The 16,489-nt window shown below is 35.5% G+C and overlaps 1 protein-coding gene across 2 annotated transcripts; it reads left to right on the forward strand.

The window, feature by feature from the left end:
- Positions 1-5,453: 5,453 nt before the first annotated feature.
- On the forward strand, positions 5,454-11,795 carry ccdc28a (coiled-coil domain containing 28A). Of its 2 annotated transcripts, none has more exons than XM_028820692.2 (6): positions 5,454-5,524; positions 6,018-6,206; positions 7,272-7,435; positions 9,058-9,212; positions 9,641-9,663; positions 11,095-11,795. In XM_028820692.2, the coding sequence occupies exons 1-6, from the start codon at positions 5,454-5,456 to the stop codon at positions 11,147-11,149; spliced, it is 657 nt and encodes a 218-aa protein (XP_028676525.1). In that variant the 3' UTR covers positions 11,150-11,795. The 2 variants fall into 2 exon arrangements, with proteins under 2 accessions (XP_028676525.1, XP_028676526.1); XM_028820693.2 differs by lacking the exon at positions 5,454-5,524 and adding an exon at positions 5,551-5,783.
- The last annotated feature ends 4,694 nt before the right edge of the window (positions 11,796-16,489 follow it).

The raw sequence follows: 16,489 nt of genomic DNA on the forward strand, positions 1-16,489 counted from the left end.
CATTGCTAATCTCAGCACCACAATCTCAGGAGACACAGGCTCCATGTTTGTTTTCAGATTCACAGAGGTCGAGGATAACGTTTAACTGTTAAGTAACATTGGCTTTTTTTTTTTTTTTTTAATATACACAGTTTAATGATGTCAAACTCCATAAGAGAACTTGTGCATGTAAATGGGGGTTTTAAGAAACCAGGTTTGTGCCTTAATCAGACTACTCACCTTATCTCGTGTTTTGTGTGTTCCTGTAAACACACTAATGGTTGCAGCAAGGTGCCCTGACACATTTAAAATCCTACAGTAATATGCGACAATAAGAATTGCATGCAATGACAGGAACATCCACAGTAGTGATGGAAATCTGCATAGCATGAGGATATGATGCAGGTGGTGTTGTGATCAGTAATTCTTATGAATTTTTCCTGGGGTTCACTGGGCTGCTATTATTAAAGTATACATCTGTTTTAGGAGTTTTGGAACCTAAGGAGTATGAAAATAACATTTATCCTTAGAGAGGATGTCAAGGTATAATGCTAAAAACTAAAAATTTTTCAATTTTGTGTGTAAGGCAAAACCATTTCTTAAGTCCCATGGTCAAGACACAGCTCCCAATTGATGGGGACCTGGTTCACACGGTCACAACATCTAGCATCATGGATGCAATAGATTACAAGGTCACATGTGATAGCTATTTCCCATCTAAGTTTGCAGATAAATCTAAGTGTTTGTGTGTGAATACTTTGGTTAAAGACTCCCTGGATTTAGTTATTTGCTCATGTTATTCAGTATCACAAATGTCTGTCAGTCAATTAAAGTTGTCAACAGATCAGACTGACTTTAGGTTTGGAATTTGGCTTGTATTCCAACTATAATTCATCTCCTGATCCTTTTAATTAAAACATTGAGCCAGTACAAGTGGGAGCATAGTAATAGCAAAATATGTCACAGAATCAGAAGGAATAGCAGAGTCTTCTATGGGAGATAATACATACTTATGTTAAGAATGGGGTTTTGGTTGATTTTTGGTGGGCTTATCTTTATCAATTCTGTTGATCTACCACTTGTTTTGGGCGTTTTCCTAGCCCTACCATTCAAATCCTTTATTATGTTTTTAATTTTTACATTTGTTTTGATTCCTCTTTATTATTTGCACCGTTTTGGCCTCCATATTGGCTGCCTACAGTTTGCAGTCTCATCATTAAGATAGCTCCCAAAATTGTCATTGGCATATACTCGGAGGTTGTGACATTTTAGGAACAAAAAGATGAAATAAAAAGGGTCATCTCAAGTTCACTTTTTCATCCAGGCTTGCAGATTCATGAACCCCTTCTGCCTCGCACAGTTTTTGGCATGGACTGCTGCCTGTGTTTTTTGCTTCTTGTTTCAGTATTGTCACTAGTATGGTTTAATCTCCCTGTTTTTAACCTTTTGTTTTTGAATATTGGCTAGGTCTTTTCTGCTGGTCACACTTTATTTTGCTTGCTCACCTAGCATGACAACTATATGTATGTTGTTTATTGAGCTTTTTAATAAGTCGCTCAGGAGAGGAATTTCATGATATGAATGGTAGCTCCTATTCACAAGAAAGAGAATAAAAGTTGTAAGTAATCATTTACCATAAGTTTCATGTTTGTTTAACATCTAATCATGCAGACTGAATTAAAGACTAAAAAAAGAAGAAATTTAAAATAATATCAGCTTGTTTGATTTTTTTTTAAATATGACACATACAGTGGGTACAGTGCTCAAAAGAGGCCAATGCAAAAGACAGAGACAATAAGATTTTAAAGGAATACATCCACTGATTTTCAAACATGCTTAATCTAAGTAGGATTGTAGTGATTTAAGGGAAAATATGTAATGGAATCCAGGATATGGGATGTTATTTATCTCTTGTATACATTAATGACTAAAATACCAGAATATTTTGCATCCTGGTGAAATTTGTAGATTATACAAAATCAGAAGCTAAGGTTACTTGAAAACATAAAATTACATAAATCAATAAAATGCTCTCTAATGCACCTAAGCGTAAGATATGTTGTGACAACATGCCATTTAGCACCAACAAATTTCTTCTATTCATGTTTACCTAACATGTCCACAAAAATGTCAAACTAAGATTTAAAATGATCCAAGGGGCTGCTTTCAAATATGCAAACAGGTAACTTAACCCACTCATCTTCAATTATCTGTGTGAATAAATATTTTCTTAAATTTGTCTAAAATTCAGTCAAATATCTTCTGTGTTCTTGCCAAAGAACGTGCTTACTAAAGCAACAATTGGCATACATCCTATTTTTCCTTCTAATTAATTTTAAGAATCAAAAGTAATATGACTCCTTTGAATCTCTGTTGGTTTAGGCAGAAAAGATTCATCTCCTTCAGTCCTATTTTAGTTCATGTCTGAAATTAGTCTAGGACCTTTCCACTGGATTCTTAAGCCCATCTGTTAAGATGGAAACTAAAACTTCAAAGTATTCCAGTGTATTATACAGACTGAGCGTAACTTCTTTTGACTTGTAATGCACAATGTGCACATGCAGCCAGGTAGCTTATAAAACTTTCTAATCATTTCTGCATATTTCTAAATGCACGGAGAAAGACAGTTGCTATTAGAACAGCCAGAGTTAATGTCCTGGTACCTTTATGCCTTGTTTATTTTGTATTTTTAATGTTAACTCACCAACACCAGCATATTAAAAAAAATTAAAAACAACAATGTTAATGTAAAAAATGAACAAAACAGACATAAAAGGGACATCTGAATCCTAGCCAGAAGGGGAACTCTGGCTGAACCATAACAGCTAGGTATTCTGGTTAGTATACATTATACTTCATGGTGTGCACTAATTGGTTGTCAGTTCTCATACTCTTGTACACAAGCCTACCCCTAACACTTAAAACAAAATAAAACGTCACAGTATTACATGATCACCAGAGCAAACTGCGACTGCCTAATGTGACTATAAATTGCTAGAAATGCCACATAATGTCCATAAAAACCAGGCTGGAGTCTGAACACAACAATTTTAGCCAATAAAATAATGAAAAAGAATAAGGTGCTCCATAAACCTTAACTCAAAGAAAGTATTGCTGCTCACAAATTTACTTTTGTACTGCATGCAACTGGAGGCCAAAAATAACATGGCAGCTGAATGTTGCCAAGCAACCGAGTGTGTGCACTGTAAAATCAGAGCACGACTCCTTCAGTGATAACATACTGTATTTATGTTAACAACCCACTTATTCTTTATTGTATGCTAAATCTAAAGCTGTGTAAAATGTGCCACTCCTTTTTGTGTATTACCCTATGTACTGAATATATTTTCACATCTTACCATACCATTATGCTATAAGAATTAAAACCATAGATTTCCCAGATTCTGATGCCCCATTCAGCTATTGGTTGAAATTAGAAGATGTTAGCATCTAGTTCAACAAGCCCAAGAACTGAACAAGTAGTCAGAAAATTCTGCTACTGTACTAAACAAAAGAATACAAATCTTTTTACATTATAAGTTTTAACTACAGCACTTGTACATTGATTAAAGGAAAATGAAGCAGAAATCATGCAAAACACAAAATTCCATAGCTAGTTCCAGGTACCTTCACAAAAAAGCACTGGAAATAAATCAGGAGCTGGAATTGGTGTGGTTTAGCTGCAATTTTTTATTTATTTAATATTAGTGTTATTTTTCGCTGAATATATTTTTAAATCCAGTAGTCACCCAAGTGGTGGCTTGCTAAATATCATACAAATGAAAACAACAATGATGTATCTGCTCCTCTTCTGCACTTTATTTACATATATGTCTGCTCTTTAGCTGTTTCAATTTGGATAAACAAGCGAGCAAAACATTACTTATGAAACACACCTAAAAAGAAGAAGAAAATTAAGAAGCAACTCAACTATTAACAGCCCTGGCAAACAATTATGATTCTTTGGGATGCTGGCTTTGGAAACAGAGCTTCAAAGAAAAAGCCATACATAAAATTGGAAAATAAAAAGACAAGATTAAGATGGACAAAAGCACACAGGCATTGGACGGAAGATAACTAGGAAAGCGCATTATGGAGTCAGCTTTTCTCTGTTACTGATGACATATAGGCAGTGTGGCATAATGGTAAAGACTTTGGACTTCAAACCCTGCAATTGTGGGTTCAGCTCCTGTTACTGACATGGTGTAACCATGAGCAGGTAACTTCACCTGCCTGTGTGCCAAACAGAAAAAAGAAAAATGTAACCTTTTACATTTCAAATGTTGCAAGTTTTCTTGGACAAAGGCATCAATCAAGTTTAAGGGATACGTTTCTTGAGAAAATTATTTTATTTTGTCCATTTTTGAACCCAGCACTGAAATGCCTGCACTTTGCAACCTAAGTGAACAAAATACCATGTCACAGTGGTGCTTATGCAATTTCAAAGGTTTCTCTAATAACCAATTAGCACTTAAAATAACTAATTAAGGATATGCTAAGGGTGTTGACCATAAAAAAATTGAAGGATGGGCTGTAGAAAATGGGACTTTGCAATTACAGTCATTTCAAGCAATAACAGACATTAGAAACACTAGTAATGCCTTTGTTGCATTTTAAATCAGTTTAATGGTATCTTGATAAAAAAAAAAAAGGTATACGTTTCTATCATTGGCGATTCTAAATTGGCCCTAGTGTGTGCTTGGTGTGTGGGTGTGTGTCCTGCGGTGGGTTGGCAACCTGCCCGGGATTGGTTCCTGCGTTGTGCCCTGTGTTGGCTGGGATTGGCTCCAGCAGACCCCCCGTGACCCTGTGCTCTAATTCAGCGGGTTGGAAAATGGATGGATGGATGTTTCTATCAAAAAACATGGGGGGGGGGGGGACATGAAAATTTATGGATGTGCCCAAAACTTTGACTAGAAGTGTTTATATACTTAACACAACTCAGTAAACTTGTGGGAACCAAATGATCTCCCTTTTAATCTTTTGTCCTTTAAGCAACACATAACTTAAATACGTATATTGTTTAATTTTATTTTAATCTACATAACTACCACATACAAATTCTGCAGACTGTCATGGCCAATACATTTCATTATCACATTTAGGTCCTGAATGTAAAAAAAAAAAAAATACACGCAAATATAAACACTAAATTATGTTTCATATCATGTGAAATGCTTCAAATTTTAACAAACTTGAAACATTTATTCACGTTCAATGAATGAACAAACTTTACATCTAAAGCCAACATCAAGAAGACATTGAGGTCCGTGTAGTGGTTTTAATTTTAATTTTGCCGACTGAGAAGCTTTGAGGTGTGAACGATGAACTGTTTAATCCACAGGTGGCATAGTTTTGTCCCTCGTACGTACCTGTGCTCACGGGCGCTATTCTGGATTGCCGGGAATTGTAGTTTTGTGGGCATTCAGTACTTAGCAACGAGCGGCACATGAAAACTACATTTCCCAGTAACAATGTGCGCAGACGCCAAATGGGCAGACGTCGAACGGGAAGTGAGATGTTACCAGTCACAGCGTACAGTCAGGTATAAAACCTATTATAATCGACTTAAAAAACACGGGATGAAAAAACAATTATGGCGTTAAAAAAGTGTATTAAGAAAAAGGAGTAGTGATCGTATAATGTATTATTTTAAGTTTAAATGGGTCGATAAGGTGGAAATGGTGGCTGCGATTTTAATCTCCAACTTAACGAAGAAAAAAGGACAGAGTGAAGCGACGAGAAGATAATTGTTTAGGTTTTGCTTTTAGCCGTGTACTCTTACATTATATACATACTAAGAGGTTTGTAGCTATTTACGAAATTAATAATATGCTTATTACTTTTCGTTGAAAATGTATACGATTACTTTTAGAAATGCAGCTTAAAGTCAGGCGTGTCCGTTTGGCTTATGCACTTCGGGCGTTTTTATTTCAAAGGATCTCGTTATTTTACATCATAATAGCACCTACTGTTCTAAACCACTAGGCGGTCTCAGAATTGACGCGGTATGATAACGATATGTTGTGTTTGTCAAGGTGGGAGCGGACTGAGTGGGACGGTGACCAAATGGAAGAGAAGAAGAGCAAGAGAAGAAGCCCCAAGAACTCCACGTCCCAGGCAGCTTCTACTAGTAACTTCAAGAAAAATCCGGCTGTTAGTAATAAAACTACCGGCTTTTCCAACACGGGGGCGCAGGCGGCAAGCCAAAAGAGCAAGTTTAAAAGGTATTGTGCAGTTTTCTAAAAACTCCCAACTCCCTTATTTTCCCCAAAACTCCTGGTTTATAGAACGTGTGTTGTTCAACAAAAGACGTTGTGGTATTATTATTATTATTGTTTATGGGGATATTAAATCAGGATGACAAACAGTTCAGAAGTTATCCTTAACTGGCTGGACCCTGAAAAATGGAAAAAATAATTCTCTTATCAGAGACTTGTCACTTCTCATCAGCCACTGTACAACCAACGCTGTATTTACAAAAATTGTTTAGTTTATTTAGTGAAATAACCTGAAAGAATGATAAATTAATAAGAAAAATAACTAGTTGAAATGTATATCCCATAAAGTGTTACTATTTGGTTTGTGTTTGACAAATGCTCATCCTTACCATAGTATTTTTATGTTACTTACCCCATGTGGTTTGTAGTGATGTTTTGATGCAGGACAGAGTTTGTTTAAGTTTTAATGGAAGCAGACAGTGACCCAATGCTGGACAACAGCAAACATTATTATGATGTCCATGGAAAAGAAATGTTGCATAGTTCATCTGAAGTCATCTTGTGTTATACTCAAAACATGCATGCATTATTTCGTAAAATCTTTGTAATCAATTCATCCAGGGAAAAATAAGTGCATATCACAAACAGGAAACCCAGATCACATGGGATTACATTTCTGAATTGAAGATCTGCCTGTATTTCATTATATACTCTTTTTATACTTCAGAAAAAGATAAGACTTAAGTATTTTTTTCATAATGTTTCAGCAAAAAATGCAGGCGCTTTGCAAAACTTGAGCATACAACAAGATAAAACTTGCGTGTCACAATCAACCACATCAGTTTTTTTTGTTTTTTTTTTTTGTTATCCCTTGTACGTTTTTCACATTATTTGCCATTGTACAGCACTAATCACCATTGGTTTTTGTTAGATCACAAATTCCTACCTCCATTCTGCACAAAAACATTATAAAATGCATGGGGTATGCAACATGAACAACATTGGGTTGGGTAATCTTTTAAAGTACTGATACATACTGATATTTTTTTATTCATTTATGTTTTTGCCCAGGGGCACAAAGGAGCGTCCCAAAACCCAGCCTACATCAGGAAAGGGTGCCCAGCCTGGCACTGTACAACACTCCTTTCTGACTGATGTTTCTGATGTTCAAGAGATGGAAAAGGGTTTACTTGGCCTCCTCAATGACTTCCATTCAGGAAAACTCCAGGCATTTGGTAAATAACTGAACATGTTCAATAACATTTGCTATTTGACTGCTGTGAAATTGCTTTATGTTCAGAGAAACTTTTAAACGGTTTTTCAGCATTGGCCATTTAAGTAATCATTAATGAACCAGTCATCTTCTTTAAGAGTTATTCTTTTACTAAAAATCAAATTTTGAAAAGTTCATTAGCAGGTAGCACAGTTTGTGGCTAACTATTCCATTTATTGTCATCAGAATGTTGCTTTATAGGAGAGTGGGGTGGCCAAAATTGGTAAAATCAGCCAATAGAATGGGAGTAGTATGTAGTTATTAAATATCTTCTGCCCACAGTCTTGTTAATTGGTCTGCTGAGTGGTATTGTGCCAAGTTGATCAAGTGCGTATTTCTGACATTTATTCTGTAAATCGTTTGTGACTAAAGTGAGAGATATATTTCTCCCTCCAACCCAAAAAAGGCATACTGGGTCATATTGAACATCAAAACGACTATGTTCCTGTTTTTTCAAATTAACATATTTGTTAGTGTTTCCCCATGAAAAGGCTGTTAAATCAACAACCTTACACTGAACTGCTAAGGCATCTATGGGAAAGTGTCGGGGGGGGGGGGGGGGGGGGGAAGTACAGAGCACTGACGAGCACAAAACTACATTTTGCACCATGACAGAGAACCTGCACACATTGCTGCACCATGACTGCTTTTAAACATGGCAAAAACCACTTTTTGAATAAAGAAGCAATTTTTTTTTTTTTTTTTTTTTTAAATAATGCTATAGATCGTGCATATTTTTTTTTAATAAATGCATTCAAAATATTTCCTTATTTTAAAGTGTAGGTTTTGGTTGATGACGCACTAAATTAACATTATCAAATCATTTTCAGTCCAGTACAAGGGTACTGGTGCACAAGGCAGGAAATAGCTTTGAACAGAGTGCTATCCCTTCAAAGCGCCCATATTTTTATGTTAACTTTAGGAAACCCACAATAATAGTGAACATCAGGTACAGCCAAATACATTGTAATGATGTTATAGATCCTTTTTAAATGTTGGGTTTTTGTTTATGGTACTATTCACCAAGAGAAATCCACAATAGTGTTCAACAACTGTCCAGGGATGTTGAAATTAGACCGGCAAAAAATGATATTGGTCTAATGATGCAGCATACAGGAAAAATGGCTGATACAATCAACAATATATTGCATGTTTTACTTTTCTGTCTAATCCTGTTCCTAAATCCTTTGATAAATGTTGCAATATATAAAAGGTAGGTGGGGGGGGAATTTCAACATAAATAGGGATCAGTAATGTCAATGCATAACCACTAAATGTTGGGGTAAGTGATGCAGTAAAGTTTGTTTTGATTTGCCATCATTAAGTTTTGAGATATGTATAATGTATATTCATTTGGCTTGGAGATTTAAATTCAAAGTTATTTTTTGGATTGTTCTTCTGGATTAAAACAAATTCAGATAAAGAAAAACAACCAAATATTGGGTTACAGAGAACATTTATGATTGCAGGAAATAGTGAAAATGATCCTGTATTTAATACCATATTATACTGTTGACAGTCTTCTATATGCTTTTTTTTTTTTTTTTTTGCAGTAGAAGTTTGACCATTTTTCTCACTTCTCAGGTAATGAGTGCTCCATTGATCAGATGGAGCATGTACGTGAGATGCAAGAGAAACTGGCTAAACTGCACTTTGACCTCTATGGAGAAGTTGAAGAGATGCCAGAGGACCAAAGAAAATCGGCGAGGGATGGCAATTTAGAAAAGCTTCTTAACAATGTTAGTCTGGTGAAAAACACATTCATATTATGGTGAAAATTTTAAACCAAATCAATATGTGCTAAGTGAAGCATTATTTTTCTATTGCACAATTTCTTTTAACTTGCTGCAACATGTAGCATTTATGTAAAAAAATTGACAAGCACAGTTTGTTCACATTGCACACTGCATTACATATAGATTGCAATCAGAATAACAAATAGGTAAATTATAATAAAGCCAACATTGTAAATATGTATTTCACTGCAGTATGTTTTTAACATTGGGCACTGTTCTTGATGGCCAAAAGTAATACATAAATCAGTTGATCCTTGATTAATTTACAGTGTAGTTAATAAATCTTGTTGTTGTTCTGACATAAGCTTTAAAGCTGAATTTACATGCATCTATATTAATAAAATAATGAATGTATTTTTGTCTCTTTTCAGCTAGAAGAACTTAGTTCCTCAATGTATCCTTTAAATGTCATACATGTGTTTCCCTTTGAATTTGTATTTAGGTTATACAAATTTAATGTGTTTTATTAGATTTGTGTGTAGTTTATAGGATATTTGACAAAAATAATTAACTTTAGCAGATTAAAAGAAATTTAGGGTATTCATTTTAAAAATCATTAATACCTATTAGTAGAATGCATAACATACAACATCCAAATAGTTCAGTTGCTGAAAGAAATTTTGACTAGCACATGACTTGCTTCACTGTCATGCCATAGTCTTTCAGCCTGCCCAAACAGCTGTGCACATAAATGTAGAGATCAAAACTTTTTTCTCAAAATGTTAAGAAGAATTACATTTTGAAGTGAAACTTTTACAAAACTAATTTTGTTTTATTAAAGTGGTTTGCAATATGTATTAAAAATATTACATGCATAGATTAACACCTGTGTTTTATAGTAATTTATACATTTTTCTCTTGTTAGAAACTGCGATATAGCTTCTGTTTTTGCAGTTTTATTTTTTTAAGCCAAATACCAAAAACTGCATAACTTCTCTAGAGATGTGTTGTCTCTCCGACATGGGTAAAGGGTTTAATATACATTTACTCTAATGACTTTATTTTATTGATATAGTTTTAACTTTTTAAACTCAAAAGACTGAGGATAAGTAACAGTTTCTGTTAACATTTTTTCCTCCCCATTAAGCATAGGACTGGATAACCTACATGGAGATCATATAATACAAGTATCATAAGGTTGTGTGTGTGCGGTTTTTTTTTTTTTTTTTTTTTTTTCTTCCTTCGGCATGTTTCCCATTCTATTTCATTGTACAGGATTAGTCACCTTTTGCTTGTTTTACATCATAAGGTTTTTTTTATCTATGTTCTGCATGAAAAATGGGATTAAAAATGTTACACAGCCACGATTACAAACTAAATGGGGTAACACTGAAAAAAATATTATTCTCTTAAAGGACAACTCCAAAGAAAAATGTAATTATTTATTAAGATGTGATATCTCGAAGTATAAAAAAAAAATTTAAGACTACAGTTCAAGTATTTTTAATGTAGTATTTGAGACCCTACGATTTCTTGCAGACGTTTATAAATTCCACTTTTTCAAAACTGGCATCTGAATATCATAAATCAAGAAGTAATGCATGTCCAGCAATCTTTACATCAGATTTCTGCCTTGACACATTTTGCTGTAAATAAATGTAAAATGTATACAACAATTTTAGTAACTTTGCAAATTGTTGAATTAATTCATTGCATTAGACACAATACGCAAGTTACCATTAGAAATATTACAGTTTGTGACTAAATCGTAGTTGAGAAATTATGTACTGATCTAATGTCCTGTTTATAAGGTGGTTAATTTGTTATGAATTCTGAATGCAACAACATTTTTAATCCTGCTTGATCCTTAACTAGTGAATGTCAGACAAAAATTACACTTGGCAGATAATCAAGACGTTCCTCGGACCTCAGCTATCTGAATGCACTTTCCAGTTTACAAGGACAATAAAGTTTTGGTGGCTTTATTAGTACCACAGAGGATTAAACAAAACAAAAAGACCCCTCTATAGCACTGAAGAGGACAATGTGCAATATGACATAACTTACTATGTTGCATTTAAGTTATATGTTGGCCTTTCAGCCAGATAAACTGGCTACATTCTATGCTGTGAAACCTTTTTCCATTTCAAGTTGTCTTAAATGCTGCCATTAAAAACAATATTATGCATATGTTTACCAGAGCTATATCAAGCCACTGTCGCGTTTGCTGCTTCTGATTGAAGTTTGGTTTTTTGCTGATTTTTTTTTTTTTTAATTGCATATTGACTTCAGAAAACTTTACATTTTAAGTTTGTTCACTTACCAGTATCCATGTGCTGAAGCACATACTGTATTAAATTTAGAATTATTTTTTGAATTTTGCTGACACATTGCAGTAATTAAAAATTCCTTTGTAAATACTTTTAATGTACCATATGTGTTATTATCGGCCCATTTTTATTAGTTATTCATGTTTACAAAGAATATAATGTATTTTCACCATTTTCATATTTCTATTTATTAACATAATCTGAACTGGGAAGCACTGCTTCTGTATCATCCAAATAAAGCCTTATTTGACTTAAACTAGTTTACTTTTACTGACAGGATTAAAAACAAAACAAATCACAGATGTATTTTTGTGTTATTTGTGCATTAATATAAACAAACTTCTGTAATTATCTGCTTCAGTACAGCCATTATATGCCACAGTTTACAAAGAATATTGGTAATTTTTCATCTTGATACCACAGACAGCAGTTGGAGTTCAGAATTACTTGGAGGTATGTGTTCAAAAAGGTTGACAAGATGACACAACCCTGTTTAATCCTTGTCTAGATGTTTCTGTCACATTGCAGAGATTGAAGGCCCGTATACATCAAGGATCTGGAAACATGCTGGAACTATAATCAAAGACTACACTTACCTGGGCAACCATCTCTATCAGTTATTACTACTGCAGAAGTGTTGCCAGCCACTAACGGCAAGAACTACTAGGCATAGAAACGTCCTATTTCAGTCAATCTGGTTAAACACAGTCTCTGATTTATCTGTCTTTTCTTGATTTCTGTGCTTTTCCATTCAATATAAAAATTATTTTTTATAGGACTTGCCTAATGTTATTGAGCAGGAGTGCAATTCTGCCCTACTTTGTTTTATAGATCTGTGTTTACTGTATATAACATTGTGATGGTGTTGTATATTGTGGTGTTTAATTCTATTTACCTTGTTATTGTATAGATGAAATTTCAAGAGTAATTCCTAGTAACTATGTTGCCTAACAGTAAAGTTAAAGTTCATAGGGCCATTGCAGCCATCAGGCTTTGTGCAGCAGCCTCGTCATAGTGATACATTTGACATGCAACACTAGACAGAACCTTCCAGAGGGCTTTCCGCCTAATAAAGTTAAAGGCCTTCACCAGGTCTAGTCTCTGTATAGATTTGTTCTTGTATTTGCCAGGATACAAAATTGTGTTGGAAGTTCCTTTGGTTGGTGTCATGATAAACTGAAACTCTGGTAGGGCTCTGGGAGAACATGTTTAATAGTTTACACGTTAAAAGTTCCCCACCATTCTAGAGGACAGTGGCTGTGTTGGCATTTCTAATGAAATTTCTTCATTGTTACAGGTCTTATTATTGATCTCTTTAAATGTACAGTATATGTAATCCTTCATCACCAGCATTCAGTATCTTGGCAGAAATTACACCTGAGCCAAATACATTTTATTAAAAAAAAAAGTTATTTAATAGCTCAAAGGATTCCTTCAAGGTTGGCAGTTTGCCCAGAGATGTGCTTACTCCATGAATCATTGGAGTCTCTGCTTTGAGGCTGTAGTGACCTTCAGGCTTCAATTATGATGTTATTTTTACCCCTCACAGAATACTTTACTTTGAAGTATAGGATGTCCTGAATATCTACATCTCGCTTATGAATCCAGTCCTGGTGTTTCTGAGGCTCATATCTAAAAAATAGCTCTAAAATGCTTTCAGTAGAGACTATGCCTTCAAGTCAAGCAAATGGGCATTCCTGAATTTCAGTGTACTTAATGGAGTTTTGATAGGCTGGGATGTTGAGTTTCTTCCAGTATGCTTTTCGGGAACCTTTGTTGTTTGCAGACAAGTTGAAAATTAACAGTTGCATTAACAATGATCTGTCTAGCAAATATGTGGATGTCCTTCTGGTTGTGAACATGGGCAATTACACAGAATGATCCTAGTCTTGTACTTGTTATGGTGAAACTAGGTGTTGGTGACGACAAGCTTGTGCTCCATACATTTATTTAAACAGAGGACACTTTGGGGGCTATTCTTTTGTAATCTCCCTTTGTCAGCGATACCCAGCTATGCACTCTAGTTATTTCCAAACCTTGCGCTTCAATCCCTTAAGAGGATCAGCTTGTCCTCCGGATAGACTGTGGTCAGTGTCACATCCAAATTGAGTTTGTGTCTAAAGCTGCAAGCAGCAGATCATAAGCTGCTTATTGATGCCAACTCAAAACACCTTAAAGGTGGACTCCAGGTGGCACTACTTTAGCACTTATCAGCTCTTATTCACCACATCTTTACCAAGGTCTTGGTCAGATGCAGGATTGGCGAGTAACATAAGTAGTGTGGAGTTTGTGGCACTGGGGAAAGTTATATATCTCCTGCTAAATATTAAGCAAGTTCTTGTATTCCAAGACAATTAATTGCCAAAGGTTAACTATGTATACCAAATGCTAATGTCTTTCCAATTACTGGTGAACTAATGGAGTTAGAACCTTGATTTTAATCAGAAGCGTATCATCAGGTATGTTCTGGAAATTCAAAAAAATTTTAGATACCAGAAACCAGGCAAGTACTTTACTGGTGGGTAGAAATGTTTAGTGCAATTAAAGCATGCTCCTCGTAACCCCATCTAATGATAATCCCCCAGTACACAAGTGCTCAGAATTCATAATTAAGTGGGAGTTCTTATGTTTGTAAACAATAGACAAAGAGTTTAATATTTATATCTAGTCTTTTGTATCATTTCAGTTTAGGTCGGAGTGTTTCGCTAATTTTGTTTCATAAATTATAGTTTGCTGCAAAATACTGCTTTGAGGAAATCAAGCTACAGCACGTTAGCCCAGAAGAATCATCATTGTATTTTCAGTTGCATATGAGAAACCCGTACATGTGGCAGCAGGACATCTATCAGCCATTTAACAAGCAGGGTTTGTAACTGCATGCATTATGAAAGCATTACAATTACAGAATGTTTCATAATGAAACTGGAGTGACTAGAAGTAGCCCACGGTGTAGGTGGTACATTAAGAGCTGGAAATTTCACATCAGAATTATTGAGATGAGCCAGAAACAAAGTATACCAAATTAAAGATACAAAAAAAAATATCAATATATTAGTACGAGGAGTAATAAAAAAATGCAAAGAAGTCTCTTGACAGGAGTCCCATTATGGTGATGTACTAGTCAGCCTTGTTGCCACATAGCTCCTGTTTTGAATTCACAGCCTTTTGATGGTCTGTGTGGAGCTGTATGCTCTCCTAATGTCACTGTAGCTCATTTCATATATCTCGCATCCAAGTTTAATTGCCAGGACCCATATAAGTAACTGTGGCTGGCAAAGGACTGGTGCCTTGGTCACAGTTGGTACTTGTATGATGCCAAATGCTGCCAAGAGTCTCTGGCCCACATGAACTTGCAATAGCATAAGCATGTTATGTCAGTAGCTGGAAGGAAGAGTCACAGTACCGTGTTTTGGGTTTTGAACTAAAGTGCACTGTGGTTGTAAAAAATGCTATACAAAATAAAAGGCTAATACAGGAATTCCCCTTCAACTTAGAAATCACCCAACACAAATAGCTAACCAGCAAACTAATAATTCAGTGTAATATTTATGGGGTCATTATTGTTGTGTACAGAATATGGCAAGATTCTAACTTGTATGTGTTAATCAACATGCAACACATTCCTATTCTCTGGCCCCAAGGTTATTGAGTATGGCTACCTTACCTCACAACTTCTGAAATTTTTCAGGTAAGGAAGGCAGAACATGTTATACATTATTGTGAACAATACCATCCTGTTTTTGCATATTTTATGCAATAAATAGCCTCAGAGGTTTAGACAAAATGCAATAATAGAGAAAAGGAACCTGAGTGAACACACATTACAGTTTTTAAATCATTACTTTCTTTATCCATCAAATGAAGTTGTCACCCAAAATAATTACTCCACAGTTTCAATACTTGGTTAAAATCCCTTTATCTGCAATAATCCAACTAAACACTTCCTATATATTGTTTCACATCACATTTGAGGAGTTGCTGCCCACTCTTGTTTGTAGAATTTCTTTAATTCAGACACTGATAGGTGTGCATGGACTGTTCATTTCAGGTTCTGCTACAACATCTCTATTGTTTTGGTCTTTTGTCCTGCTGCATAATCCAGTTATACTTTAGCTTCAGGTCACAACAGATAATCAGAATATTCTTAAGGAGAATGTCTGGTCAAGTGCAAAATTCATGATTAGCTTCAATAACGGAGGCAGAAAAGCATCCCACCCTAGAATTCACATGTTTTATTGCAGTGTAATGAGGATGAACATTTGAACAGTTGTTTGGTGCATCTTCTTTCATATTGGAAAAGGCTAATTTTTCTGGCATCCTTCTAGTGATAAAGTACATACAGTAGTAGAGAAGCACTAACATTTTGGTTAATAGTCAGTCATTGCCCAACCCGCTATATCCTAACACAGGGTCACAGGGGTCTGCTGGAGCCAGTCCCAGCCAGCACAGAGTGCAAGGCAGGAACAAATCCTGGGCAGGGCGCCAGCCCACTGTTTTAGTTAATATTGAGCAAGAATTTGCCTGCTTTTTCTATTCATCACTTAACAGGTGAGATCCAGTTAAAAGAGGAACTTGGAGTCATGCGAATAGACACATTAAACCACAGGTCAGGGGCTGAAACAATAAAAAAAATGTTTTATCACTATCCCGTCCTCGGTATGACGTTAATCTGCATCCAGCCCTACAAGGAAAAACCTAGGGGGGTTTGTGGCAGAATTGGCACTCCAGCCACCATAAAAAAACCTCACACTGGTTCCATGCCATCTGAACTTGTGGTGCTGAGGTGTCACCCATTGCATGGCTACACTCGGGTCCCAATCTGGGATCCTGAGTTGGTTCGTCATGTGGTGGGGGCGGCAATGCTCTGTATCAGTGCGTGCTCCTAACCTCTATCACTATCCACAGCCATGGCTTAAATGCTGATTGGTAGAAGGTCTGAGAACATAAGTT

Source organism: Erpetoichthys calabaricus, chromosome 15, assembly GCF_900747795.2.
Source record: "Erpetoichthys calabaricus chromosome 15, fErpCal1.3, whole genome shotgun sequence".
Taxonomy (NCBI): domain Eukaryota; kingdom Metazoa; phylum Chordata; class Cladistia; order Polypteriformes; family Polypteridae; genus Erpetoichthys; species Erpetoichthys calabaricus.